Source organism: Amphiprion ocellaris, chromosome 3 (assembly GCF_022539595.1).
Source record: "Amphiprion ocellaris isolate individual 3 ecotype Okinawa chromosome 3, ASM2253959v1, whole genome shotgun sequence".
NCBI lineage: Eukaryota > Metazoa > Chordata > Actinopteri > Pomacentridae > Amphiprion > Amphiprion ocellaris.
The window spans coordinates 36275077-36302186 of NC_072768.1; the positions used below are offsets into that span (position 1 = coordinate 36275077).

A 27110-nucleotide genomic window follows, 5' to 3' on the forward strand; every position below is an offset into this window, starting at 1 on the left:
GCTGAATTTGTTCGATACACCAGAGTCACCTGTTTCTAAAAATCTGAGTAATCTGAACAGTTTTGCTAAGAAATGTAGCTGTTTTCTTAATTAAAATTCATGTAAGCTTGGAGAAATGAAGGGGCCTAAACACGGAGCCTTGAGGAACCCCACTTTTCATTTTTAAATAACTTCCCAAAGTTCACCTTCATCCACACATGTTCCAGTTTTTCCTGCTGGCTCAGGATTTATCTCAGTTTCTGCTTTGTGTTTCCTGCAGGTTGGAGTTATATGCCAAAGTGCCCAACCTGAGGATCCTGGCCTGTGGAGGAGACGGGACGGTGAGTCTACATAAATACACCAACAGTCTTCTGTAGCTGTTGTTATTTATTTGTTTTAAACTTTTCATTCCCTTGGTTCTTCTGTTTCTTGAATCTTCCTTTTTACATGCATAGTTACTGAAACTTATGCACTCTTATGCATGTAATCCTTTTGTTTCAGCTCACGCTACAACACTATTTGAGTCAATATTTAATTAGCAGTTGAGAAAATTAATCACATTTAACGATATTTTTAAACAACAAACCATTAGTGTTTCTAGTTACTTCAATGTGACGCTTTTCTCTGTTTTGTTTGACTGTAAACTGAACAGAATAACTTTGCATCTTCCAATAAAAATAAAGTTGGTTATTGGTTGTAGTTTTTCAGTAATCAGTGTGACATTTGTTCCATTCACATTCAGTAGAGATTAAAGAAATGGAAAATGAAAGAAAGTCTGTTTTTGTTCAGGTGGGCTGGATCCTGTCGGTTCTGGACCAGCTGAAGCTCCGTCCTCAGCCTCCTGTCGGCATCCTCCCTCTGGGGACTGGGAACGACCTGGCCAGGACCCTTAACTGGGGAGGGGTGAGTTTAACTGGAGCTTAACTGCTGGAGGTTAACTGGAGTTTAACTAGAGTTAAACTGGAGTTATTTGGAGTTTGTCTGTAGGTTTATTAGAGTTTAATTACAGTTTAACTAGTTTAACTGGAGATTAACTGGAGTTTAGCTGGACTTGAACTGATGTTTAACTGGAGTTTGGTTGAAATTTGATTGAAGTTTGCTGGAGATTAACTAGAGTTAAGCTGGAGTTTAACTGGAGTGTAACTGGAGCTAAACTGAAGTTTATCTGGATGTTTACTAGAGTTTAACTGGAGCTTAACTGGTGTTTAGTTGGACTTTAAAGTTTAACTGGAATGTGGTTGAACTTTGATTGAAGTTTGACTGTAGTTCATCTAGAGTTTTATCAGGGTTTAATTGGAGTTTAACTGATGTTTAACAAGAGTTTCACTTGAGTTTGAATGGAGTTTGAAGTTTGACTGGAGTTCAACTGGAATTTAACTTTAGTTAAACTGTAGTTTAATTTGGAGTTTGACGTGAGTTTGACTTGAACTTGACTGCAGTTTAACTGAACTGAAGTAATGTAATTGATGGGGATGAAGTCGGCAGGCTCCATTCTGCACAAAAGTTTTGGATCTTCAGACTTCATGATAATGAAGGGTGAACATGATAGTCGATGTTTTTGTCCCATTTTGTAATTTATCAAAGTTGACCACAGTTTTATTCTTAAGTGACACGGTGGTGAAATTGAAGTGCTCAAACAAAATAAAAATATAAAATTAAAATAAAAGTCGGGGAGGTCGAGACTACAGTCCAGAATGTCACCGAGGTATTTCAGAAGCAGACCAGTCAGTTTTAGACTCACTCTGTCGTCCTCCATCAGGGCTACACTGATGAACCCATCACAAAGATCCTCTCACATGTGGAGGATGGAAACATCGTCCAGCTGGACCGGTGGAACCTGAACGTGGAGGCGAATCCAGAGGCCCGAACCGAGGAGAGGGATGAGCATCAGACAGACAAGGTTAGATTAACATCTGCTGGAATAACAGAAACCGAGCCAGATGAAGCTTCAAACACTGTAAACATGTTTGTTCTGCTGCCGTCTCTCAGCTTCCCATCGACGTCTTCAACAACTACTTCAGTCTGGGCTTCGACGCTCACGTCACACTGGGCTTCCATGAATCCAGAGGTCAGTAGACTCACACCAGCACAGGTTTTATGTGAACAAAACAAGATGCAGAATTAGCCACAAAATTACCATGAAGACAAGAAAAATGAGACACAAAACGAGATGGAAATTACTGACAGAGATGCAAAACAAGACAAAGCATTTTGTCAAAAATGACCATAAAGAAAATGAAAAACAAGACGCAAAATGCACAAATTTACATGAAAATCAAGCTGCAGGAGTCAACAGTCTATTGTCAAACAGACAAAGTAGGATACAAAACTAGATTTAGAATAACCATGAAGACATGAAAAACAAGACACAAAATGAAACAAAGAAGGACACAAAAATGACAACAAAGTGATGCAAAACAGGACACTAAACAAGTCGCAAAATGTCTCCAAAGAGACACAAAACAAGACAAAAAACAAGATGCAAAATGACAACCAAAACGCAAAACAAGATGCAAAATGCTGACAAAGAGATGCAAAAGAAAGTACAGAATGAGTCACAAAATGAGACAAATAAAAACAACAAAAGAGGTGCAAAATGAGACAAAATATGGGGACAAAGAGGTGCAAAATTAGACGAAACATTTGGATAGAGAGGTGCAAAATAAGACAAAACTTGAGGACAAAGGTGCAAAATGAGACAAAACATTGATTCAAGTGGCATAAAAGATCCTCAGAATGACAACAAAGGCAAAGAATGAGATGCGAAACTATCAGAAATGCAAAATAAATGACAACAATCACATATTTGTTTTGTTTCTCTTGGTGGTCAGCCAAAGACACACAAAACAAGATAAAAAACAAGATGCAGAATGACAACGAAAACGTAAGATGCAAAATGCTGACAAAGAGATGGAAAATGAGGCACAGAATGAGTCACAAAATGACAACAAAAAGTCAACAACAAAAGAGGTGCAAAATGAGATGAAACGTGACAATGAGGTGCAAAATTAGACTAATCATGGAGACAGAAAGGTGCAAAAGGAGACGAAACATGGAGACAAAGAGGTGCAAAATGAGAAAAAACATGGAGGCAAAAAGATGCAAAATGAGACAAAACATAGAGACAAAGAGGTGCAAAAAGAGACACTAAACAAGTGACAGAAGAACCTCAAAATGGCACAAAGTGAGATGCAGAATTATGACACAGAGATGCAAAGTGAGATGCGAAACTATCAAAATACAAAATAAATGACAACAAACAACCACAGACTTGTTTCTCTCTGCGGTCGGCTAGTTAGTGGTGAAACTTCCTGTTAGAAAGAGAAGCAAAAGAAGAGACGAAATGAGATGCATGATGAGACGTAAAACAACCACAAAGAGGCACAAAACAACCACAGGCAACTTCCAACTACAAGCAAGGAAGGAATGAACCTTTTCTTCTGTTCATCAAGCAGCAACTACAGTAAAACCAGATATTAGGCAGAGATTCCACCTGCAGAGCTCTGATTGGCTCCAGTTATTATAATTATTATGACCCTTTATACCTGTTTTTGGCAGGTTGCACCTTCATCTCATGTCTTTAAGCTTCTCTCAGTTTGTATAACACAGGATCCTCACTGCTGTAATTATTCGTCATGTTTTCTAAAAAGCTGCTGCTGTGTTCGCTCTGTTCTTATCTGCCTCCTTCCCTCTGCTGCTCCGTGACCCCATCAGCCTGCAGGGGATCAATAAACATGCATCTAATCAAATTAAAATCTCATATAATGAAACCGAGAAACCGCATGATGGATGGAAATGTAAGCAGGAAGGTTATTATTCTGTGTTTAATGGCTTTAATGCACCGTCTGACTGTTGCTTTGGTGTTTTCAGAGGCGAACCCAGAGAAGTTCAACAGTCGCTTCAGGAATAAGATGTTCTATGCAGGGGTGAGTGTCTCGATCAGTCTTGTTCTGCTGATCCGTGTTAATAAGGACATGTCAGTGATGTTTGTACATGTGTGTTTCAGACAGCCTTCTCAGACTTCCTATCAGGGAGCTCCAAAGACCTCGCCAAGCACATCAAAGTGGTGGTGAGTCCAGACAGAAACCGAAAATCCACATAAAACTTTGCACCGAATGAGGAAGAAACAAAAAATACAAGTTTCACATTATAAAAATATTTAACTGTGTACACATTTACAGCCTCTACAAATTCTGTTTTTCACTCTGCAAAGATATTTCACCATGCTGAATGTATCTTCCAACAACTTGCTTCTCTGTTTGCATTTATTTTGTTTGAATTATTTTATTTCAAAATGTACAATTTTAATGAAATATCACAATTTAAAGCTTAGATTTGGTTAATTTTCTTGATAGAACCACGAGTCTCACATGATGCGTTCATGGACCATCTGAAAATTGGATAACCAATGATTCCTTCTGATTTTATAGTTTCTGGTTGATAATTGGTGTCATTTTGAGGATTTTTGGGTGAATATAGAAAGACCTGTCTGTGTTATGTTGCTCTATTGTTGAAGATTTTGTTCAGAGTTTATGTTTTTGTTGTTTGGGATCCCGAAAAACAGTTCTATAAAATATTTTTGGCTGAATTTTGAGTGTTTCACATGTTTTCAGACGAGAATTTTTTATATTTTCGATTTTTTATAGTTTTAAGGGTTCAGTATCTCCAGAAATATAACTCCCACAGGTGTGAAATTTAGTATGAAAACAGACAAAATAGTTCCCATCAGATACAAATTGGAGCATAAAACTAATTTGTAATCACTAGTCCTTGGAATGGAAAAAAATCGCCGTGTTTTTGAACAAGGGTGGTGTCATGGCCCCAGAAAGTTCCTAGAAGTGTACAGGGTGGGCCATAAGTTTCCATACATAGGAAAAATAAACATTTTATGTTGGACAACCGTTTTTATTTATATAATGTGTTCTATATGATTACTGTTGTTTTGAAAACACATATTAATACGTGTTTTCCACTGCTGATGAACTTGCATTAGCCCAGTTGAAGTTGTGCTTGTAATGGTGTTGGTGATACGTTCCTTGAGATGATTTATGTCTCATATCTTCACCTGATCCACCATGGCCTTTAAGGGCCCCCAAAGATAGCGTCAAACACATCTTCTAGGGTATCTGAAACATAGAAAAATATACATCATACATTTTCCTATGTATGGAAACTTATGGCCCACCCTGTATATATAAGGAAGGATCCATATTTCCTAATAAAAATTCACTCTTTGGTCGATGTTTCACCACCCTTTGAGGCCTCTAACATCTGTAGAATTTGAAGCCCTGATCTGTTTGTGTTTTCCTGCCTCCTCAGTGTGATGGTACAGACCTGACGGCCAAAGTTCAGGATCTGAAGCTGCAGTGTTTGCTCTTCCTCAATATCCCCAGGTATTCATTCACCTCCTGCACTACAGTATAACTGTATAGAAATACTTCTCTAGACGGAAAATACCTACATCTGCTTAGACTTACTTAAAGGAGGATTTAGATTTATTTGAAGCTGGTGTCTTTCCCAATAATGTTTGTACTCCCTCAACTAGCATGAGTTTCCAAAGCAGGGGATTTTCACATTTTAAAAGTTGACTGACATCAAACAGAAATCAGCTGCTTATATATTAATCTTCATTGCTTTTTTCTTGCTGCTGCAGGTACTGTGCCGGCACCGTGCCGTGGGGTCACCCCAGCGAGCATCAGGACTTTGAACCTCAACGCCACGATGACGGCTGCATCGAAGTCATCGGCTTCACCATGACTTCTCTGGTGAGCTCACAGCAGCAGCAGCAGGCAACCAGACCACATAAACAGGATGTCTGTCAAGTTTTTTTGCCCCTAATTCTATTTAGTCATTTATAATTAGGTATCTGCTGCTACCGAACCCCAACTAGATACTATTTTTCTAGGATATGCACACTTCAAGTATCATGAATTAGCTGTAGTACCTGGTTGTCCCACCAGGTGGAGCCTTTTACTGTTTAATACAGTGACCAAGGGAGGCAGTCAGTTTTGTGATACTTGAATCAATCCAGGATCTACCCTTGACAACTAAATAGCTCTGCAGTGCATGACAAAAAATAGCATTTCTGTATTCCAGCTTTTCCTTAAAGTTACATACGTGGTCAGGAACCTCGTCTACACCGTGTCCCAAAAATTTGTTCTCCCCACTGGACAACATGTTTGATTGTTTGTCACCAAAACTGGTTACACCTGGTCAATCAGCTACTGTTTGGTTGTTTGTCTGGTCAAACTGTCAGGTCCCAGTATATAAATTTCTTGCTTGACCAAAATGCATTACACTCACAACCAAATTTTGGAAGCGTTGCTGCCATGGCCAAGAGTTAGGGTAATTGAGAACTGTTGGGGAATCCTGAACAGTCGCATCTTCACCAATCCACCACCGACCACCATGACACAGCTCAACTCTAGTGGGAGAAGACAGAACCGTCCACAACTCAAGAACCTCGTACATTCCATGCATGAAAGACGGAATGCCGTGATCAGAGTGAAAGGGGGAAATACTGGTTATTGAATAAATTGATTATATTGATTATTCAGTCTTTGAGCTTCGTTCTTCTGGGGAGAATGAACTTTCGGGACACAGTGTAGCTTTGGTAGAGTGCTGTTCGATAAACAGGTGTTATTCATATAATGAATATGTGAGTGTGTGTTAAATGTCTTAAAAGGTGTTCAATTGAACCTGGTGAACCTGCAGAGACACTCTGAACACTCATCTGCATTATAAATGTCATCCAAACGCCCTCCTCCCTCAGCTCGGAGGTAAATGTTACCACCTGATGCGACCTGTTGTTGTTTGTGTGCAGGCCACGCTGCAGGTGGGCGGCCACGGCGAGCGTCTCCACCAGTGTAAAGAAGTGACCCTCACCACCTTCAAGTCCATCCCCATGCAGGTGGATGGCGAGCCCTGCAAGCTGGCTCCATCCATCATCCACATCAACCTGAGGAACCAGGCCAACATGGTGCAGAAGGCCAAGAGAAGGATCTCCATGCCCCATCTCAACGAGTAAGACCCACTGAGCTGACAGCAGTGATAGCCCTCCATTTGTCCCAGTGATCCAGCTGAAAACACTTTCATTAAAGGTCCATGCCACCAATTGGTAAAAATTGGTGGTTGGTAATATTTACTTTACACAATTCTACAAAATTTGATGCCAAACAACTTTAAATCAATCAAATTAATGTATTATAACTAATTTTATTATGTTATGAGGTATCGCTATGTTAGCAACAAGCTAATGTTAGTCGAAATAGGTTAACAGTAGCCGAAAGAAGCTAGTGTAACTGTAAACAGACTAAAATTAGTCTAATTAAATTAAACATTTGTCTAAACAAATTAGTCTAAACAGGCTAACATTCGGCTAAGCAAGATAATATTGGTCTAAATAAGATAACGTTAATTTAAACAAGCTAACGTCAGTCTAACCAAGACAATGCTTTTCTAATTAAGAAAACATTATTGTAAACAGGATAATGTTGATCTAAAAATCTGTCTAAACAAGATGGCATTAGTATAAATAAGCTAATGTTAGTAAAACCAAACTAGTACTAGTCTAAACAAGACAATGTCAATCTAAACAAGATGGCATTAGTCTAAACTAACAAGCTGGCTGTGACTTACCAAACTAACATTGCCTAAACAAGCTAAAATTAGTCCGAAAAAAGATAACGTTAGTCTGAACAAGCTAACATTAGCTTAAACAAGATAATGTTACTCTTAACAAGATAACATTAATCTAAACAAGCTAACATTTCCCAGAACAAGATAATTTAAGTGTAACCAAGATAACAGTAGCCCAGACAATCGTTAGTTTAAATTAGAATAATGGTACTCTAAGCAAATTAGCGTTAATCTAAATTAGCTAGCATTAGTCTAACTGGCATCAAACTGTGTAGCGTCATGCTTAGGAAGCTGTTGCTGCTCAGTTAAACCCACTTACCATCAGTCAGGTGAACCACAGGACTCTATTCTTGGTCCTTGGATATTTACATTATGAACAAATTCATCAGTGAAGATTTTCTTTGCAGGTGACACAGTTTTATACCTCGAAGTGTTATTCTGCATGTTCAGCTCAGTGTGTAAATGAACATATGTGTGTGTTTGTGTGCAGTCAGCAGCCAGTTCCTGAGAAGCTGCAGATCAGAGTAAACAGGATCAGCATGGCGGCGTATGAGGCTCTGCATTATGACAAGGACCAGCTGAAGGAGGCCTGTGAGTTTCTGTTAACGGAGGTTTAACTGGAGCTGAATTAATAAAATCTTCACTTCTATTGTGTCCATGAAAATCAACAAATGTGAACACAAGTGTGTCAAGGAATCATGTTTTATCAGAAATCAAGTGGTTGAAATGTTTGAAGTCTTTCAATATTCCAGCCTCTTTCTCCACATTGTGCAATTAACAGAGCTTCAAAAACAGCATTATTGACCAGTAATCTACTTAATAAGGCCTATTTAAACAGTGTTTGAAGTATGGGAACTGGTACTGTCCTCACTTTTGGCCTGATATATCTGCAGCAATGGCGCTGGGAGTCATCACCGTCCCTGGAGACAGCGATCTGGAGACCTGCCGCCTCCTCATAGACCGTCTACAGGACAACCTGGACCAGGTACAGCCCAGGATTGCAACATATTTACATTAATTATTAATGTATTGATCAATGTTCATAAGAAAACAGCCAAGACACACTGTACGTGGGGTGCGAGAATGCCAGAAATTTGATTGATACCAGCATTGTTGGTGACACCAAATTTGATACCGCTCAAAGAATCAGCCAAGTTTGAGGTGTTTTCTCCTTTAAATGCTCTTTAACGCTGTTTGCATGCTAACTTTTGGGCGTCTATAACTCATCCTCGATCCCTGATCAAACACTTAAAATGTCTTTCCATGAGTCTCGCCATGTTTATTTGTCTGATCTGCAGCATCTACACTGCCTTCACAACCTGTATGATGTATTTTCAGGAGTTTTGGCATTGACTTGGTACCACAGTCTTGGTTACCATCCGTACCGGAGTGCCACAGGGCTCCATTCTTGGTCCTTTACTATTTCAACAAACATTACTCTTCCTTCTCAGAACATTAGCTCACTTTTACATTTTTATCCACATATCTGATCAGCTGTTAACAAGTTAAAATGTTTGTATGTCTATTGGTCCTTTTTTACGAATTACGACTGTGTTAATACTAAAATGCTAATTGAGCTTTACCCAAAAACTCCTTGCCAACTCTGAAGTCAAGAGCAACATGGTCTTTTATATTTTGGATTTGAGGAAAATGTTTAGTTCTTCTCTTTCTGTCAGTTTTCTTATGTTTACATGCCATCTAGCTCAGCTTTTTGGCATTAACTTTGTGATTTAGATTTCTTACATTCACCATATTTTCCTGCCTGCAGTGTCTTTTTGCTGATTTTAAATGCACTGGAGCAGGATAATGCAAGAGGAGTTCATAGATTTCACGCTTTCTCTCTTTTCTGCTCTTTCAGGACTGTGACGAGATGAAAGGAGAGTGTCTGTCTTCACAAAAACTTTCCATGAAGTGGTGTTTCCTCGACTGTAAGTCCAAACCAACTCACCACTTTCTGTTAAAGACTCCAGGTCATTCAGAGACTCTGACCCCAAACCTGGTGTTTGTTTTTTAGGTACGACTGCAGATCGTTTCTACAGGATCGACCGAGCTCAGGTAGGAAATCAAGAAATTTCTCAGCTGTACTGCTACTCAAAATACATGATGAAATTCAGACATTATTTATTATCTGAAGCAAATTTTTTATGTTTTTTCATTGCAAATGGTAGTCAACTGACTGGAAAAAGATGCAAATTTAGCCGAGGTGTATTTACTCTTTAAATAGTGAGTTTTCCACTGTTTACATATTATTATTTTCAAAATCCACTTCACGAAAGGAAGCAACAACAACAAAAATCTCCAAGCAGCAACATAAAAGCTGAAAATTTGAAGCTTTGAGGAGGATCTGAACCATGCAAAAGGCAGACCTGCTAGTTTTTTTTTGATGAAATGCCCATTTTAAACTCCGTTTCCACCTCCCTGCATGCAAATATTTCACCAAAACAATTCCCTCGTCACTATTTTGAGGCAACACAGAGGCTGCATCCTTTGCCTAGCCCTGCGCATGATGACTGTGATTGGTTTAAAGAAATAAAAAAGCGAATATTTTCCCTATAACAGAATGATACTGAGGTGCTGCAGACCATTCAGTCTCCAGTGTTACTTTTATAAAGAAAAAAGTCTCTACATCAGCAGTCTTCCATTATTTCTGGCAGCAGGAGGAACAAACTACCTGAGAACACCCTCATGCAGGGGTGTGAAACATACGGCCTGCGGGCCAAAACCGGCCCGCCAGAGGGTCCAATATGGCCCACTGGACGACTTTGTAAAGTGTAAAAATTACATTAACTGTACCTTACATTAACTGCAAATTGTAAAATTGTAAAACTATAAATTTAAAATAATTTCTAGACCATTTTTGAAATATTTTGTCTTGTTTCTGTTGTTTTTTGTCTTTTTTTGTCGTTTTTCTCACGTTTTTGTTTTTTCTCGTTTTTGTCGATTTGTATTTTTTTGTCTCGCTTGTGTTTTTTGTCTCATTTCTGTCATTTTGTTTTGCTTTATTCATCATTTTCTGTATCGTTTTTGTTGTTTTGTTTCACGCTTTTGTCATTTTTTGTCTCATTTGTGTCATTTGTCCATTTTTTTGTCGCTTTGTAATTTTTTGTCAACTTTTTTGTCACTTTTTTTGTTTTGTTTTCTGTCGTTTGTCTCATTTTTTGTCGTTTTGTGTCTCATTTTGGTAATGTTTTGTCTTGTTTTTGTTGTTTTTTTGTCTTTTTAAGAGTAAAATACTATATTTTTCAGTTCCAGATACCTGTGACTACATACAGATAAACTATGATCTGGAAGTTGTAATGTGTAAACGATAAACTGAGGCATAATGTTATTGAAATTTAACTTACTTTTCTAAAGAACTTTCAGTTTGTTCATAATGTTTTTTAGGAAGATAATTCCTTAAATGTGAATATGTTCAGAATGCACTTTTTTGCACTAAAACAAAGGAAAAATTTGGCGTTGTTGTTATTTATTGGTTAATCTGCTCTGATTTTACTGATCACTGGAGATCAAATTGGGTTGAATGTGGAACCTGAACTAAAATGAGTTTGACACCCCCGTCCTAATGTTTCTTATTTTCCTCCAGGAACATCTGAACTACGTGACGGAGATCTCTCAGGAGGAACTCTACATCCTGGACCCGGAGCTGGTCGCCAAGGAGACGGTGGGCACCTCGCCAGGTATGCCGGACCTGGTGGATTCAGAGGAGCATCAGGACCAGCAGAGGCAGTTCGCCTTCCCCTGTTCACCAACATCCCCGACCTCCTCAGCTACTCCCAGGTGAGACCTACAGCAGTCACTGCAGGGTCTGGTCACATGTTCAGAACCTCTGGAAGTTCTGGAGGAAAAAGGATGGATCATCTGAGGAGGTTACAAGCAGAGTGGTCTAAACCCACAATAATAATAAAATTTCTGTGATATTTTATGGTTTAGATTTTAGTCGAACCCACAACCCAGATATAGCGTTACAGTGGAATGTTGAAACTTTGAACCCATTTTTCTTAACAACTGACAAAGTGGGTTTGACCACTCTGCTTCCAAACCCTTCATCTGTGGATCTCCTGCTTGATAACATGTTTCTACAACCTTTAGTGTGCAGATTCATCTTCTCTGGATGGCAGAGTTTACAGAGCAGCTTGGTTTCTGTAATTAAATGTCCTCAGAATAAGGAAGAGGTGGACGGAGAATGTAGTGAAGAGGTTTTAGACCAGATGATTTTACAAACTTTCATCAGAGCTAGTTGGGATTCTCAGATCATCAGCTATGTAACGAAGTCGAACCATCCATCTCATTCCCAGATTTCCTCCTCCTTTCTGTTGCCGTCGCTGGTGGTACATGTCCAGTGTAAGAGTGTTTATGTTTTTATTGGAGGTAACTTGCTTCCAAACCCTTGATTTAGACCTTCAATCCTGTCGTGTCAGGACTTTTAACCAGTTAACGAATCTCCTGACAGCAGGAGGTAACACACATGTTCCTCCTGCTAAGGTCTACCGCTGTTTAACTGAAAATTAAACTTATTTATTGCAGGATTAATCTATTAGAAATGAATAGAAAATGAAGTTACAGCAATTAATTATTCTGCAGATGTCAGAAGAAAGTGATTCTGTCACAATTTTCATAATTTCATCAGTAGTTTTTGAAGAAAATGTGCTGATTTTAGCTACAAAATATAAAAAAGTTCTACCATATATGATATTTTTGAGTTGATTCTTGCCTCCAAATCAAGACTTCTTGGTATTTGAACACACGGGGAACAGTTTAATGCCATTTTTTTATGTCCAGGGTAGTTTTAGATACTTGTAAAAAGTAGATGCCTTGAGTCCAAAAGTCCTGTGCTGGTGTCACGAAAAGTTTGTCCTGTAATGTTTGTTTAATGTCATTAATGGTTGTATTTTAACATAGGGCAGAATCTCTTCTTAAACACTGCCAAAGTGTAAGGGAAAATGAAACTTAAGCCGCAAAATTAAATAAAAGTAAGTGAAAACAAAATGTTCTACTATGGTATGTAAGTGTGAGCTTCCAACCTTCTAATGAAGTCCTCAAAAACTTTAAAATGTGACATGTGGAATAAAGTGATTTTGAATATATATCATGATTTTTAATCTTAAATTTGGTTAATTTTCCTGATGGAAGGTCCGACATGAGTAGTTTAAGGACAATCAGAAAGTTGAAAATCCAGTGATCCTTTCTGTTTTTGATGATACATGGTGCCATTTTGCCTGTTTTTTGTTTAGTTTTTTCTAAGAAAGCATCCATTGCAAACCTGCTGGATGCAGTTTAAAGAGTTAAGGGTATTTAAGGAGCTAATTTCAGTGTTTTTGTCCTCAGTATTATGACCAGCAACCATTTTTTCTCCTTAACTAGTACTTTTACAGTGCTTTTCATGAGTTCTTCTAACTCATATCTAAATTTAGTCCTTTTTTTATGGAGTATTTATGCAGTGTGGTGCTGCTATTTTCACTGAAGTTGATGACGTGAGAACTTCTCTGAGACCTGAGCGCTGCCTGCTGGAGGAAACGTGTTCTGCAGAGCTGCTGTTGCATCACGACGAGCAGTTCAGAGGCTGAGTGAGTGTGAATGAAGCTGCTGTGGAGGGCGGTGGGTCATTATGGGGATGAATGGAGCTCCTGCTGCCGTTTGAAGTGCCGTTTCCATGGAGCCGCTCATCTTCAGCTTCGGTCTCTGGGTCACAATGTCACCTGTCGCCGCCTCCTCCACATCACAGATCAATCAAAGAGGAACAAACCAAAGGATCGACTCACAAAAGCAGCTCGTTGCAGAGAAATAACTGCTCTGTTTGTGTGTCTGTGTGTTTCAGGGCCAGAGATTTTCAGAGGAAGAGGATTTCCAGTGACAGTTCGGTGGCCGACGCTTTGTCCCAGAGCTCCTCGAAGACGACCCTCTGCAGGTAGAATCACACATTTAAGCTGTGAATCCTCTGAAACCACAACTGGACACAGCATTCAGCCCCTTTACCCTCCTGTTGTCCTCATTTACAGGCACCAAAACATATTGTTTCATTGTCTTAAAAAAATCCAGTAATTCAGCAAAAAAATCCCCAAATTTCAGAAAATTTGCAAAACCTTCAGGACGAAAATACCAATAATTGCTTAAAAATTTCACTTAAAAATTTTATCTAAAAAAATCCCAAAAATATCTGAAGTGAATACATATATATCAGTAAAACTTCAAATATTTTCTTTAACATTCACATAATAATCAACCAAAATTCAGTGAATTTTGCTGAATTTTGGTTAATTTTTATGTGAATGTTCTTAAGAAGCAATTTAAACATATTTTCCACCTAAAAATGTTCAAAAATTTCCCAAAAATGTTGAAAATGTGGACATCAGAAGTTTCACCATGAAAATATTTTTTTCCCATATTTTCAAAATTTACATTTGCAAAACCTTCAGAAAGAAAATTCCAATAATTCCTTAAAGGTTTCCCTAAAAAGTTTTATTTAAAAAAAAACAAATTTGGCAAGAAAATTCTTGTAAATATTTTTTTAAACTAACTAACTAACAATCTTCAAAAAAACATCCTGAAAATATCTGAAGGGATTTTTTTTCCCCTCGCACTTTCAATCTTTAAATTTGCAAAACCTTCAGAAAGAAAATTCCAATAATTCCTTAAAGGTTTCCCTAAAAAGTTTTATTTAAAAAAAAACAAATTTGGCAAGAAAATTCTTGTAAATATTTTTTAAAAATGACTAACAATCTTCAAAAAAAACATCCTGAAAATATCTGAAGGGATTTTTTTTCCCCTCGCACTTTCAATCTTTAAATTTGCAAAACCTTCAGGAAGAAAATTCCAATAATTCCTTAAAACATTCCCTTAAAAGTTTTATTTAAAAAAAACGGCAAGAAAATTCTTGTAAATATTTTCAAAAAATGAGTAAAAATCTTCCCAAAAAAATCCGATAAATATCTAAAGTGATTCCATATATATCAGTAAAACTTCAAATATTTTCTTTAAGAACATTCACATAAAAATCAACCAAAATCCAGTGAAATTTGCTGGATTTTGGTTGATTTTTATGTGAATGTTCTTAAGAAACGTTTTTGTTTTTTTTTTTAACATTTCTTTTTCTTTTCCACTTAAAAATGTTCAAAGATTTCCCACAAATATTGAAAATGTGGACACCAGAAGTTTCACTGTGAAAATATTTTTTCCCCACATTTTCAAACTTTAAAACGGGTCAGTTTGACTTGCAGGTCGACACGAGGGTTAAAGATAAAATGATGATGCCGTGCTGTAGAAACACTTGCAGAAGTCCTAAAAAGTGTCTGAATTTGAAGCATTGAGCGCCTCCTGCTGTCGGTTTGTTTGTCTGAGTGTTTCCTGCATCACACATGATGTCTACATGTGTGAAGCTGCCACTCACCTGTCCGTCTGTCCGGCTGTTTTTTGTTTGTTTTTTTACCTGTGATCTGAAGGAGAGGAGCAAAGATTATCAATGTCCATCGCTCCAACACCACGCTGGCTGATTTCAGACCCATCATTCGGTAGGAATCCATTCTGTCCGTGAGCTTCATCTCTGCTGTCTCTAGTTTCTGTGCTGCTTTTCACTTTTAATTTTCACTTTTTAAAAACACAAGCAGCAGCTCTGCCTCCTGGAAGAGACTTTTACATGCAACTGAATAGTTTTCCTGACAGAGAGGCAACGTTTTCCTGCTAGAATGAACAAAGCATCACATTTATGGTTCCACTCTGGAGGTCCCAGCACTAGAATTAGACCAGGAATCCGGAGTTTCACCTCATTTACTTGTCCATTTGGTGTTTTTTTTTATGAATAATAAGGCATATCATGACCGAAATATAAAATAAACAGTAGTAAATATGCACATTTCATACATAAAAAACCTAAAAAAAGAACAATCTGATGAGTTTGCAGCGTTTCTCTGTCATTATTCTTGGTCCCAAACAGCACGGCTGAGTTACTCCATATATTATTATTGTGCATTGTGCAGTAGTTTTACAGTGTTTGAGCAGAGTTTAAGGTGAGCTGGTGTGCTGAGCTGCAGTGAAAGAGTTACAGATAAGACGTTTTAAGACACTAAAGGATTACTTTCATGTGACTTTGATTAACAGATGAGTTTTTAGGGGTTGAATCAACAACCAGAGAGGAAATTAAAGTTAAAACTGCAAAAATTACATGTTTAATACTTTAATTTCTGACCTATAAATACTTCACTAAGCATGGATCAGGGTTGCAAGATGCTAAACTACCTGTTAATGTTTGCTTAAAGACAGTATCACCTCTTGTGGTTGTTTTGCATCCCAGGGTCGTTTTGTGGCTGCATGTTCTGCACTGTAAACTCACTGTTGTTGTTTGGATTAACTTTAGCAACAGTAAACTAAAGCTGTGATGCACAGAGATGACTTTTTAGGGGTTTATTCATTGACCAGAGAGGAGGTTTAACTGGTTAAGGTTTGGGAAAGAAGTGTCTGACGTCACTGTGGACTTTTAAGGTGTTAAAGTCGACCACCATCATTCTGAATCTGAACCAGAGATCAGGTTCATGATGCTGCTGGACTGAAGAGCAGAAGTTTTGTAGGAAAACAAACTCATGTTCTCGATGTCTCTCATTGGTTTTGTTTACTCAGGACTGTGTTTTACTGGTTACACTGGTTTACTGAATCCGTCGTGGTTTCTCAGTTTTCCTTATTACTCTGTGAAGGAACGTGGCAGAGTTATGTCATGATCGGCATTGGTCTGTCTGTCTGTCTGTCTGTCTGTCTGTCTGTCTGTTAGCAACATTACTCAAAAACAGACTAACGGATTTTGATGAAATTTTCAGGGAAGGTCAGAAATGACACAAGGACCAAGTGATTAGATTTTGGCAGTGATGCAGCTTATAGTCTGGATCCACTGATTTGTTAAAGATTTCTGTATCATTGCCAGATAGCAGCACAGTGTCACTGTAACCATGACAACAAGTGAACACTACATCAGCTGCCTGTTGATGATCACATGATTGTGATCTTACTACAAATCCACTGCTGAGGACTTATCAGGACTTATCCATCAGAAATGATTCAAGGAACAACTGATTAAATTCTGGGGGTGTTTCTGAGTCCCATCAATTCCCGCCACCTGCTACATATTTAGGTCATGTGATTTGGTATCCTTACATAACGTACACATGTATAACACACGCTTGTGCTCAACGCAAGGTCAGTTTTTATTAAATATTTCATCCTTAGGAAATGATTCAGCGACTGAGCAGCCTTGGTGGAGTACTGCTCTCTTTGTGCAGTACTCTGCCAAGGCTTTTTTGGAGTGCTTTTCTTGTTTTCTTTCTTTCATAGAATCTGGTGCAAACGTTTTATTTTTGGCAATTTTTTTAAAAAACTTGAGACATGTAAAATATAGTGATTTTGATAAAATGTCACAATTTTTAACTTAAATTTATTACGTTTGTTTTCTGATGGAATATTCTATTACAGATGTTTAGTTTAAGTGCATTAACAATCTTATTCTTTTTGTTTTTGCAGTTTCAAGCTGGTAAATGGTGTTATTTTGTAGATTTTTTTTTTTTTCAAATATAGCTGCGGACTAGTTTGGGTGTTCAGAAAATTAAAGTGACTATCATTTCGACTCAAACATTTTAGATTCACTTAGAAGCTAGATGACTCTTTACTGCTGCTAAATAAAATGTTTAAATCAATAAAAGACTCAGAGATCAGTGGGAGGTTTGTACACGTTTGGTTTTAAAAGAAGCACAATAAATTCAGATTTCTGATTTCAAGTATTTATATAGTGCAGCTAAAAGAAAAGCTCCAAGAAGCTTTAAAAAGACAAACAAAAAGAACGGAGGCATAACGATAATAAAAGCAGACAGAAACAGAAATGATAACAATAGGTTTTCTAAAACATGAGTAAAGTCACTCTTATTTTGTCAGAACAATACAATGTCTACAGCAGAAAAAGGAGATTTTTATTCCAAATTAAGCTTCTGCTGAAGTTCAGATCCTACAGAGATCATATAAAGTACAACATTCCCTAACTGTAATAAATATTAAGGCTCAGCCCATAAAACATTTTTAATTGTAGAGACTAATTTAGATAATAATAAACAGCAGAATCTTCTGTGTGCAGCTTTGCCAACTCTAAAAATTATCAGTTTTCCCCGTTAGACTGATAGAAAATGGTTTTGCTGCAGCAGAGCAGTTGTGTGTAAAGTTTCCAGGAGACAGAGCAGCAATAAACAGAATAATTATTCATCTTAACAACTATTCATACAATCATCAAACACAGACACCAGTAAACAAACTGATCGACTCTTTCTATCAGATCTAACAAGTTTCCCAATCTAAGATTCTCTGTGATGCTTTCAGGAACGCATGCGAGCAGCTGTGAAACTTTAAATTATTTTCTTGTTGCTGTTTCTTGTTCTCCGGCTGACAGATCTTCCACTGCTACCTCACAAGACCCTGGAAAAGGTAAAATAAAGAGAAAAACTGCACCTCAGAGTTCCTCACGTATGAAATAGTGTAAACAGGGAACTCTGAGGAAATGACTTTAACTCTAAAAAATGTCCATAATTCTGCAAAATCTGCTCTCTGTTGTTTACAAATGAAGCTAAAGGCTAATAAAGTGTCGCTAACCGCTAACCTGTTTGTTTGCAGATACAGAACTGATCAGCTGCGTCAAGAATCAGGACCTGGACAGAGTGAGTCTGCTGCAGATTACTAGGATTGTTAGAATGAGTTGAGGCATGTTTTGCATTGTGTAGTTTTATTTTTATTAATCTGTGTAGGACTTTTACTGGTAACTGAGGGTTTTTAAAGTGTGGAACCTCCGCCTCTGGTTCCTCTTTATAAGCTGTGTCTGTGAGGAAGCAGAGGATTTAAAGCAGCAGCGCTGATGATGGCGTGAAGCTGAACTTGACCACAGTTGTTGTGGTTGTTGTGCAGCTGACGGAGCTCCACCAGCAGGGGGCAGATATCCTGCTGCAGGATGCTGACGGCTGCACGCTGCTGCATCACGCTGTGGAGGTCGGCTGCAAGGACATCGTCAAGTACCTCATTGAAAACGGTGAGAGACAGAACAGCAAAATGTCCATGAAGACACACAAAACAACCACAAAGAGCCAAAATAACAACAACAGAGAGGCAAACTGGCTACAAAAGTCTGCAACATAAACACAGACACAAACGTACACACTCAAAACGACTACAAAAACACAAAAAATTACCACAAAGACCCACAAAACAGCTATAGATGTGCAGAAGATCTACAAAGATGAGCAGAATAACTACAAAATGACCACAAAGATGCCAAAGAAGATCACAAAGCAATTCATAATAATTAGAAAGATAAACAACAACAGACAGACAGATAATGACCACACTTTCTGTTATTCTTTCCAGGAAACATCTGAAAATCCATTAAGAGCTTATTTATGGTGTTAATAATTAGAAAAAAAATGACAATATGTGTTGGAAAGTACCACAAAATAACCATACAGACACACAAAACAACCACAAAGAGTCAAAATAACAACAACCAAGAGGCAAATAGACTACAAAAATAAGAAAAATAAACACAGACACAACAGTACACAGTAAAAATGACTACAAAGACACAAAAAATGACAAACAAGGATACTAGTGAGAAAGCTGCATTAAATGAGTAGAGAAAATATCAGATTTAAACCCAAAGTGTACATCTGTTTAGTCAGACTATTACTGCTGTAACTAAATGTGGTTTGAATTATACAAACATGTTTACTTATTTTAATCCTCATGTCGTCCTGCTGGTCAAAATTAACCCGTTTTAAAGTTTGAAAATGTGGGAAAAAATAAATATTTTCACAGTGAAACTTCTGATGTCCACATTTTCAACATTTTTGGGAAATATTTGAATATTTTCTGGTGGAAAAAAAGAAATGTTAAAAATGTTGCTTAAGAACATTCACACAAAAAATGTGAATATTCTTAAAGAAAATATTAGAAGTTTTACTGATATATATGTAATCACTTTAGATATTTTTAGGATTTTTTTTTTGAAGATTTTTACTCATTTTTTGAAAATACTTACAAGAATTTTCTTGCCAAATTTGGGGGATTTTTTTAAAATAAAACTTTTAAGGGAAACTTTTAAGGAATTATTGAAATTTTCTTCCTGAAGGTTTTGCAAATTTTCTGAAATTTGGGGAATTTTTTGCTGAACTTCTGGATTTTTTTCAGACAAGGAAATAATATTTTTTGGAGCCAGTAAATGAAGACAACAGGAGGGTTAAAGAACAGCACTGCTAGTTTTCCTAACACACTGAAATGCCGCTGGTCAGATCAAATCGCTGCCTGTGCTGCTGGTACCAGTTAAAAGCAGTGAATGGACTAAAACAGGCTACATTAACTCTGAGTTTTGCAGAGATGCTCCCACGCTGTGCACCCTGAGAGTTTGGTTCTTCTGAATTAATGAAATGCAGTGAATGAGCAGCCAAACCTGCATCATGCTTCACCACAAACGGCGGCTCTGTTTCCCACCAGATCCTATATGAGCTTCCCAGCAGCAGGTGAACCTACATCGTCCATAACAAGCAGCCCTGAGGCCCGATAATCACTTTAGGACTGATTGATTAGTCTCAACTTTGTGGAACACGTTGTGTGTGCTGCTTTATTTCTGCTGATATTTCAGCCAGGAACAGGGTGGACGTGGGAAACAACATTCACCAGTAAAAGCACCAATAAAAGGAGGCGGTATTTATACTTAATGCAGACTTTTACACACATTAAATCAAAATAAGCTAAAATAAAGACGTTTGGTTACATATAGCAGGAACATGTATGCATGTTTATCCTGTGGTTGTTTTGAGTCTCTTTGTGGTTCTTTTGTGTGTCTTTGTGGTTGTTTTGTGTCTCTGTGGTTGTTTTGTGTCTCTGTGGTTGTTTTGTGTCTCTGTGGTTGTTTTGTGTGTTTTTGTGGTTGTTTTGTGTCTCTTTGTGGTTGTTTTGTGTCTCTTTGTGGTTGTTTTGTGTCTCTTTGTGGTTGTTTTGTGTCTCAAATGAAACAGCATTCACCTGTAAAAGCACCAATCAAGAGAGGTGGTATTTGTACTTTTAATGCAGACTTTTACACACATTAAATCAGTAAAATATAAAGAAAAAAGAACTTTCGTTACGTATAACAGGCACATTTATCTTTATTTTATCATCTATTTTTACCTCTTATTGTTGCTTTTTTTACTTTTTTGTTAATTTTACTCTATTTATTGAATTATTTACATATTTATTTCACTTATTTACCATTACTAGTGTTATTGCTATCATTCTTAGCCTTTTATTTATGGTTTTATCCTTTATTTTCTTTTATTTCATTTGTTTTTGCAGTTACCTGGATGAGGCATTTTATTATTTTATCTTGTGTTGTACTATTCTATTTTGAAAATCTTTTACCATGCTTGGACTGACCAACCTTCTGTTGTTAAATGTTCTTCGTTCTTTTTTTGTGTACTCTGTTTTTTAAAGGTACTATATAAATAAAGTTATTATTGCTGATTAAAAGTGTCTCTAACTTCTTTTTGCTTGCCTCCTAACCCTCAGTGCCCACGTCTCACCTGGACGTAACAGAGAAAGAGACGTAAGTTCTGTATTAAATGTGATTTATTTAACCAAGATTAAAAAAAAATAATAATTAAATTACTATAAAAAGACAATAAACAACCACAGAAATTACTGAATTTCCACAAGATTACCACAGAAAGAAAAGGAGAAGAGTTTATGTGCTTCCAGATGACACCAGATGTTTATTTATTATTTATTATTGTGTGGTATTGTGGTGTTCCAGAGGTGAGACGGCGCTGCATAAAGCTGCCACCAGCTGTCAGAGGAGCATCTGTCACTTCCTGGTGGAGGGCGGAGCGTCGCTCATGAAGACGGACCTGCAGGTAAACGGCTCACCTGTCTGATGAGTGAACACCTGCTCACAGTCATCAGCTGGTCAACTGTCTTTGGTTGTTTCTTTTCTCTGTGCTGTAAAAATGCCTTCAGGTGAGTCTTTATGGGAGCCAGAATTCCTCAAATCCTTTGTATTTTTCCACGACTATGTTTATTTCAGTGACGACAGGAACAAACATCTGGAACACAAAACTCAGAGAAACAGAGATTCAGTGAAGATTACTCAGTTCCTGTACAATGAATGCCTTAAAACTATGAATGAAACTGTGAGATTGTATCTTTTTATTGTCATTTTGTGTCTCTTTATGGTTGTTTTGTGTCTTTGTGGTTCTTTTGTGTCTCTTTATGGTTGTTTTGTGTCTTTGTGGTTCTTTTGTGTCTCTTTATGGTTGTTTTGTTTCTTTGTAGTTGTTTTGTGTCTCTTTGTGATTGTTTTGTGTTTCTTTGTGGTTGTTTTGTGTTTCTTTGTGGTTGTTTTGTGTCTCTTTGTGTTTGTTTTGTGTCTCTTTGTGGTTGTTTTGTGTTTCTTTGTGGTTGTTTTGTGTCTCTTTATGGTTGTTTTGTTTCTTTGTAGTTGTTTTGTGTCTCTTTGTGATTGTTTTGTTTTTCTTTGTGGTTGTTTTGTGTCTCTTTGTGGTTGTTTTGTTTCTTTGTAGTTGTTTTGTGTCTCTTTGTGATTGTTTTGTGTTTCTTTGTGGTTGTTTTGTGTTTCTTTGTGGTTGTTTTGTGTCTCTTTGTGTTTGTTTTGTGTCTCTTTCTGTTTTGTGTCTCTTTGTAGTTGTTTTGTGTCTCTTTGTGATTGTTTTGTGTTTCTTTGTGGTTGTTTTGTGTTTCTTTGTGGTTGTTTTGTGCCTCTGGTTGTTTTGCAGCTTTTTGAGCCATTTTTTGTTTCTTTATGGTTGTTTTGTGTCTCTGTAGTTGTTTTGTGTCTCTCAGATCATTTTCTTTGTCTTCTTGTCATTTTGAATTGCGTTGTGGTCAGTTTGTAGTCATGCTGCTTGTCTTTGTAGATATTTTGCGTATCTGTCATTGTTTTGTCCATTTTTTGTGGTTGCTTTGAGTTTCTTTTGTAGTCCTTCTGCTTGCCTTGTAGATGTTTTGCATCTTGACAGTTTTATTGAGGCCAGTTTGTGTCTTTTTGTGGTAATTTTGTATGTTTTTGTGTTTGTTTTACATCTTTGTGGTCATTTTGTATCTATTCTGCAGTCATTCTGCTTGTCTTTGTAGATGTCTTGCATCTCTATAGTTGTTTTGTGTGTTTTGTGGTTGAATTAAGTCTCTTTGTGGTCATTCTGCTTCACTTTGTGGTCATTTTGAGTGCAAAGTTTTGTGTCTGTGGTCATTTTGCTTACTTTTGTAGTCAGTGTGTCTCTCTGTTGTTGTTTTTTGGCTCTTTGTGGTTGTTGTTGTATGTTTTTTTGGGCACTTTCTGGTACTTTCCCTGACATGTTGTAATGTTCTCTAATTAATACCACCATTAATAAGCTGTTAATGGATTTCCGGATGTTTCCTGGAAAGAAAGCAGCTCTGCCTGCGCTGACTGTGGCTGATGTTGGTGTGTGCGACGCTCGGCAGCTTCCTGCTGCTGGAGGCGGTTTTGTGTGTCGTTCTCAGGCGTTGTGACGGCCACCAGCCTGAGCCGAGCCTCGGCACTTTAAATGGATCTCCAGCAGTATCTGACCCACTTCTATAAAGTGATTAATGTTGTGTGTCATTGAGAAGCGAAGCGCCGCGGGATCCCCCGGCCTCGCTCCGACACACACAAAGGCCGCCGCTCACCGTTGCCATGGTGAAGCCAGTGGTAACAGGAAGCAGCCCATAATCTTTTTTTCTTCTTCTTCTTCTTCTCCTCTCCGCCAAATAAAAAGAGTTCATGTGTTATTTAGTGTCCGTTGTTGGTGTGAGAGAGAAACTCTGAGGCTTTGCTTTTTATTAGTCCTCAAACTGTCTGTCTGCGGATCAATAAACTGATCGACAGACGGGACAAACCCTTAGTTACAGCTGAAGTGTCTTAATTAAAGCCTCATATGCAGAACAACATTCTCCATCAGTAATCTTTTTAAGTTTTTATTGTTGCACAGCAGTTACCATAAATGACTTAAGTGACTTAAAATGACCACAAAAACAGAGAAAAACTGCACTACAAAGAGACAAAACAGCCGCAAAGACTTGAAATAAACTGCAAAATGACCATAAAGACGCAGAAACTGACTGCAAAGACACAAACGGGTCACAGACGGACACAAAACGACCAGAGAGACAAAATACAGCAAAATGACCATAAGAAACACAAAATAAACAGTAAATGTTACATTGAGACAAACAACTACAAAGACACACAATGCAACCACAAAGAGACACAAAATGACCACAAAGGAACCACAAGGAGACAAACAATGAAAATAGAGAGACACAAAACAACTACAATGACATGCAAAAACTGCGAAATTACCACAAACAAACAGATAATGACTACAAAGACACAAACAGGCCACAGAGAGATGCAAAATGACCACAAAGGCAGACAACACATTGCAAAATGACCAAAAGAACAACAAAATAAACAGAAAAAGACAACATATAGACAAACAACTACAAAGAGACACAAAACAACCACAAAGAAACACAAAACGACCACAAAGAGATGCAAAACAACCACAAAGAGACACAAAACAACCACTGAGACACAAAACAACCACAAAGAGACACAAAACAACCACAAAGAGGCGCAAAACTACCACAGAGACACAAAACAACCATAAAGAGACAGAAAACGACCACAAAGACACAAAACTATCACAGAGACACAAATCTACCACAGAGACACAAAATGACCACAAAGAGACACAAAACAACTACAAGACACACAAAACAACCACAAAGAGACACAAAACAACCACAAAGAGATGCAAAAAAACTACACAGAGACACAAATTGTCCACAGAGACAGAAATCGTCCACAGAGACACAAATCGTCCACAGAGACACAAATCGTCCACAGAGACACCAAACAACCACAAAGAGACACAAAACAACCACAAAGAGAAACAATGTGACCTCAGAGACAGACAGAGTAACTCTGTGCTGTTTCCATAGAGGTGCAGGACTCTGTGTTGCAGTTTAAAATCCACATTAACAGCTAACGTGAGATATTTTGCTCAGGAGCTGGTGGAGACCACAAACAGAGCTAAAAGTGAGCCAATATCAGCCTTCTTTGCATCCTAATCTATAATTCTGTTGCTCTGTAGCTGCTGCTCTGTTCTCAGGTCTTTAGATTTCTGCTGAAAAGTCTGAAATGTTCGTCTCTCGCAGGGCGAAACTCCCAAACAGCGAGCCGAGAAGGCCGAGGACGGCGAGCTGTCCGAGTATCTGGACAACTGTCAACATTACCAGATGATCCAGAGGGAGGACCAGGAGACGGCGGTCTGACCTCCACCAGGAACACCGTCTCCGTCCGTCCCTCTGTCTTTAGGTTTCCATTTAACACCTTCAGCATAAACATCTGAGGAGACGCATCAGAAAACCATCATTTTTTTACCTCCATAGCGCTTCTTCTTTGGATTATTGTGCATTTTTTTCTTTTTTTTCTGTGTTCAAACTGCTTTTTTGGAGAAAGTCGGGGGTTTGTGGGCTCCTGAAAAAGCCTCTGTAACTACGCTTCTTCTGGACACTAAAACGAAGTCAAACTAGTTTTTATTTCGGGGCCACAGAGACTCTGGGATGTACAAAGTGTGCTCTGCCTCCACGTTAGCCTGGCTGTGTGTGGAACGACAAAGAAAGAGAAACAGCTGCCGCCCGGCGAACACTGACGCCATTCACACGTCCACAGCTGAACGCTTTCGCCATATCAGACCATAAAACCAAAAAAATAACAAAAACCGTGTCTTCTCTCAGCTTCTAGTGACCTTTTGGATGTATTTGTTTACTCGACAGAAATAAGTGTTTGGATATTTAACTTTAGCGCGGCTGGATCTAGCTATTTATGACTGACTCTTAGAGATAAAACACACTCTGCTTGTGATCGAACACGGAATTTTAGATATTTTTAGTAATTTTTCTGTCTGTTACATGGCTGTAAAGCAAAGCGGCTGCCAGCAGGAAGCTTCTCGTCGTGGTTTTCGTGTATCTACTGTGTAAATAATAAAAGCTCCCATAGACTCCTCAGTGTTGGAAACTTTAAACAGAAGCTGAAATCAGATTCTGCCAAAGTCTGTACGGTGAATAATTAGCTAACATAGCGTCTGAGAGAGATTATATCAACTTATAACTGTTTGGTTTCATCATTTCTGAGTGACCTGCAATAAAGCATGTCAGCACCAGTCGACTGTGAGGAAAATCCACTTATTATTATTATTATCAGCAAACATTCACTTTTTCAGCACCTCAGTCGTCCAGGTTTGATGCTTTTTTTGTGTTACACGACGGTTAATGGACTTACAGAGTGTTGATCCTACAATACAAGCAATTTAACAACATTAAACGACCACATGATACATAATAAGAAGTATTAAAAGTAGTCGATCTAGAAAAATATTCAATATAAAAGGAATTTAAAGTGTTTTTTTCCCATTATTGATTAATCTCCAGTCACTGGAACTGTTTGTTTTCTCTGTCTAAGCCTTATTAAAGTTAAAAATGGTTAAACATGTTAAAAGTATCGGCTGTGAATGTGAAATGTTCAATAGTTTGCATTAAAAGTGACTTAAACCTTCCTCTATTTAACTTCTAATTTGAACATCACAGGCTTAAATCAAAAAATAGACGCTTCTCCTGTTAAATCTTTAAGTGTCTCTTAATTCATTCGCTTTTCTTTGGCATAACAAGGGACTTTTTGTTCGGTAAATTTCCTGCAAATCTACAAAAATCGCAAACAGCTGGCCAGAGTAGCACAACTATATGCATTTTATTTCATTTATTTTGTGCAACATCTCAGAAGTTCGCTTGATACTCACCTGACAGTTACACAGAGCTGGATTATTGTCCTGAGGTTTATGGATACAAACCCCCTTCATATGTTATAAAACAGAAACAACAACAATGTGGACAACAATCAAAACAAAACAGGATAAAACTTAAACCCAACAAAATGCAATTATAAACCTGTAAATGAGCAGAATATGGACTCTTCAGGAGAGAAAACAAGGCTGGATTAATTTCGTGATGGGCCTCTACAGATACCGATCAGAAATTAAATGAGAAAAATGTTTAATAAGTGATGAAATATTATAAAATTTGAAACATTTTGTGTGATTAACATGTTTTAAGACAAGCAACAGCAAAAATATGTGCAAAAATCAGGACAAAAAAAACATAAATTCATCAAATATTACATACTAAAATCTTAAAATCACAGGGTTTAACTGAAATCCACTAAAATTATAACTTAAATTATTATATTATTATTAAAAACGTCTGTCTATTGGCAACTTTCAGAGACCACTTGGACCCAAAAAATAACTTTATGAGCCTGTAAAAAATCAGAATATGAACTTTTTAAACAATCAGAGCTGCCCAAAGTGCTTCACAGGTTATAAAACAGGCAACAACTAAAATATGTGCAAAAATTAAGACAGAAAACAGGATAAAAA

At 37.6% G+C, this 27110-nt stretch overlaps 1 protein-coding gene across 2 annotated transcripts in view; it reads left to right on the forward strand.

Annotated features, from left to right (window-relative positions):
* Positions 1 to 25841, forward strand: part of dgkzb (diacylglycerol kinase, zeta b) — a 71972-nt gene extending 46131 nt beyond the window's left edge. For both annotated transcript variants that reach the window (XM_055009202.1, XM_035941503.2), the window contains 22 exons: positions 260 to 320; positions 769 to 882; positions 1739 to 1879; positions 1969 to 2047; positions 3850 to 3905; positions 3986 to 4048; positions 5299 to 5372; positions 5633 to 5744; positions 6803 to 7002; positions 8108 to 8208; positions 8511 to 8602; positions 9476 to 9545; positions 9632 to 9672; positions 11201 to 11394; positions 13433 to 13522; positions 15054 to 15122; positions 18029 to 18063; positions 18250 to 18293; positions 18538 to 18658; positions 21169 to 21205; positions 21413 to 21512; positions 24835 to 25841. In XM_055009202.1, coding sequence (XP_054865177.1) covers positions 260 to 320; positions 769 to 882; positions 1739 to 1879; positions 1969 to 2047; positions 3850 to 3905; positions 3986 to 4048; positions 5299 to 5372; positions 5633 to 5744; positions 6803 to 7002; positions 8108 to 8208; positions 8511 to 8602; positions 9476 to 9545; positions 9632 to 9672; positions 11201 to 11394; positions 13433 to 13522; positions 15054 to 15122; positions 18029 to 18063; positions 18250 to 18293; positions 18538 to 18658; positions 21169 to 21205; positions 21413 to 21512; positions 24835 to 24951 — 2011 coding nt within the window. In that variant the 3' untranslated portion in view covers positions 24952 to 25841. The remainder of the gene's footprint in view (positions 1 to 259; positions 321 to 768; positions 883 to 1738; positions 1880 to 1968; positions 2048 to 3849; positions 3906 to 3985; positions 4049 to 5298; positions 5373 to 5632; positions 5745 to 6802; positions 7003 to 8107; positions 8209 to 8510; positions 8603 to 9475; positions 9546 to 9631; positions 9673 to 11200; positions 11395 to 13432; positions 13523 to 15053; positions 15123 to 18028; positions 18064 to 18249; positions 18294 to 18537; positions 18659 to 21168; positions 21206 to 21412; positions 21513 to 24834) is intronic.
* Positions 25842 to 27110: the final 1269 nt, after the last annotated feature.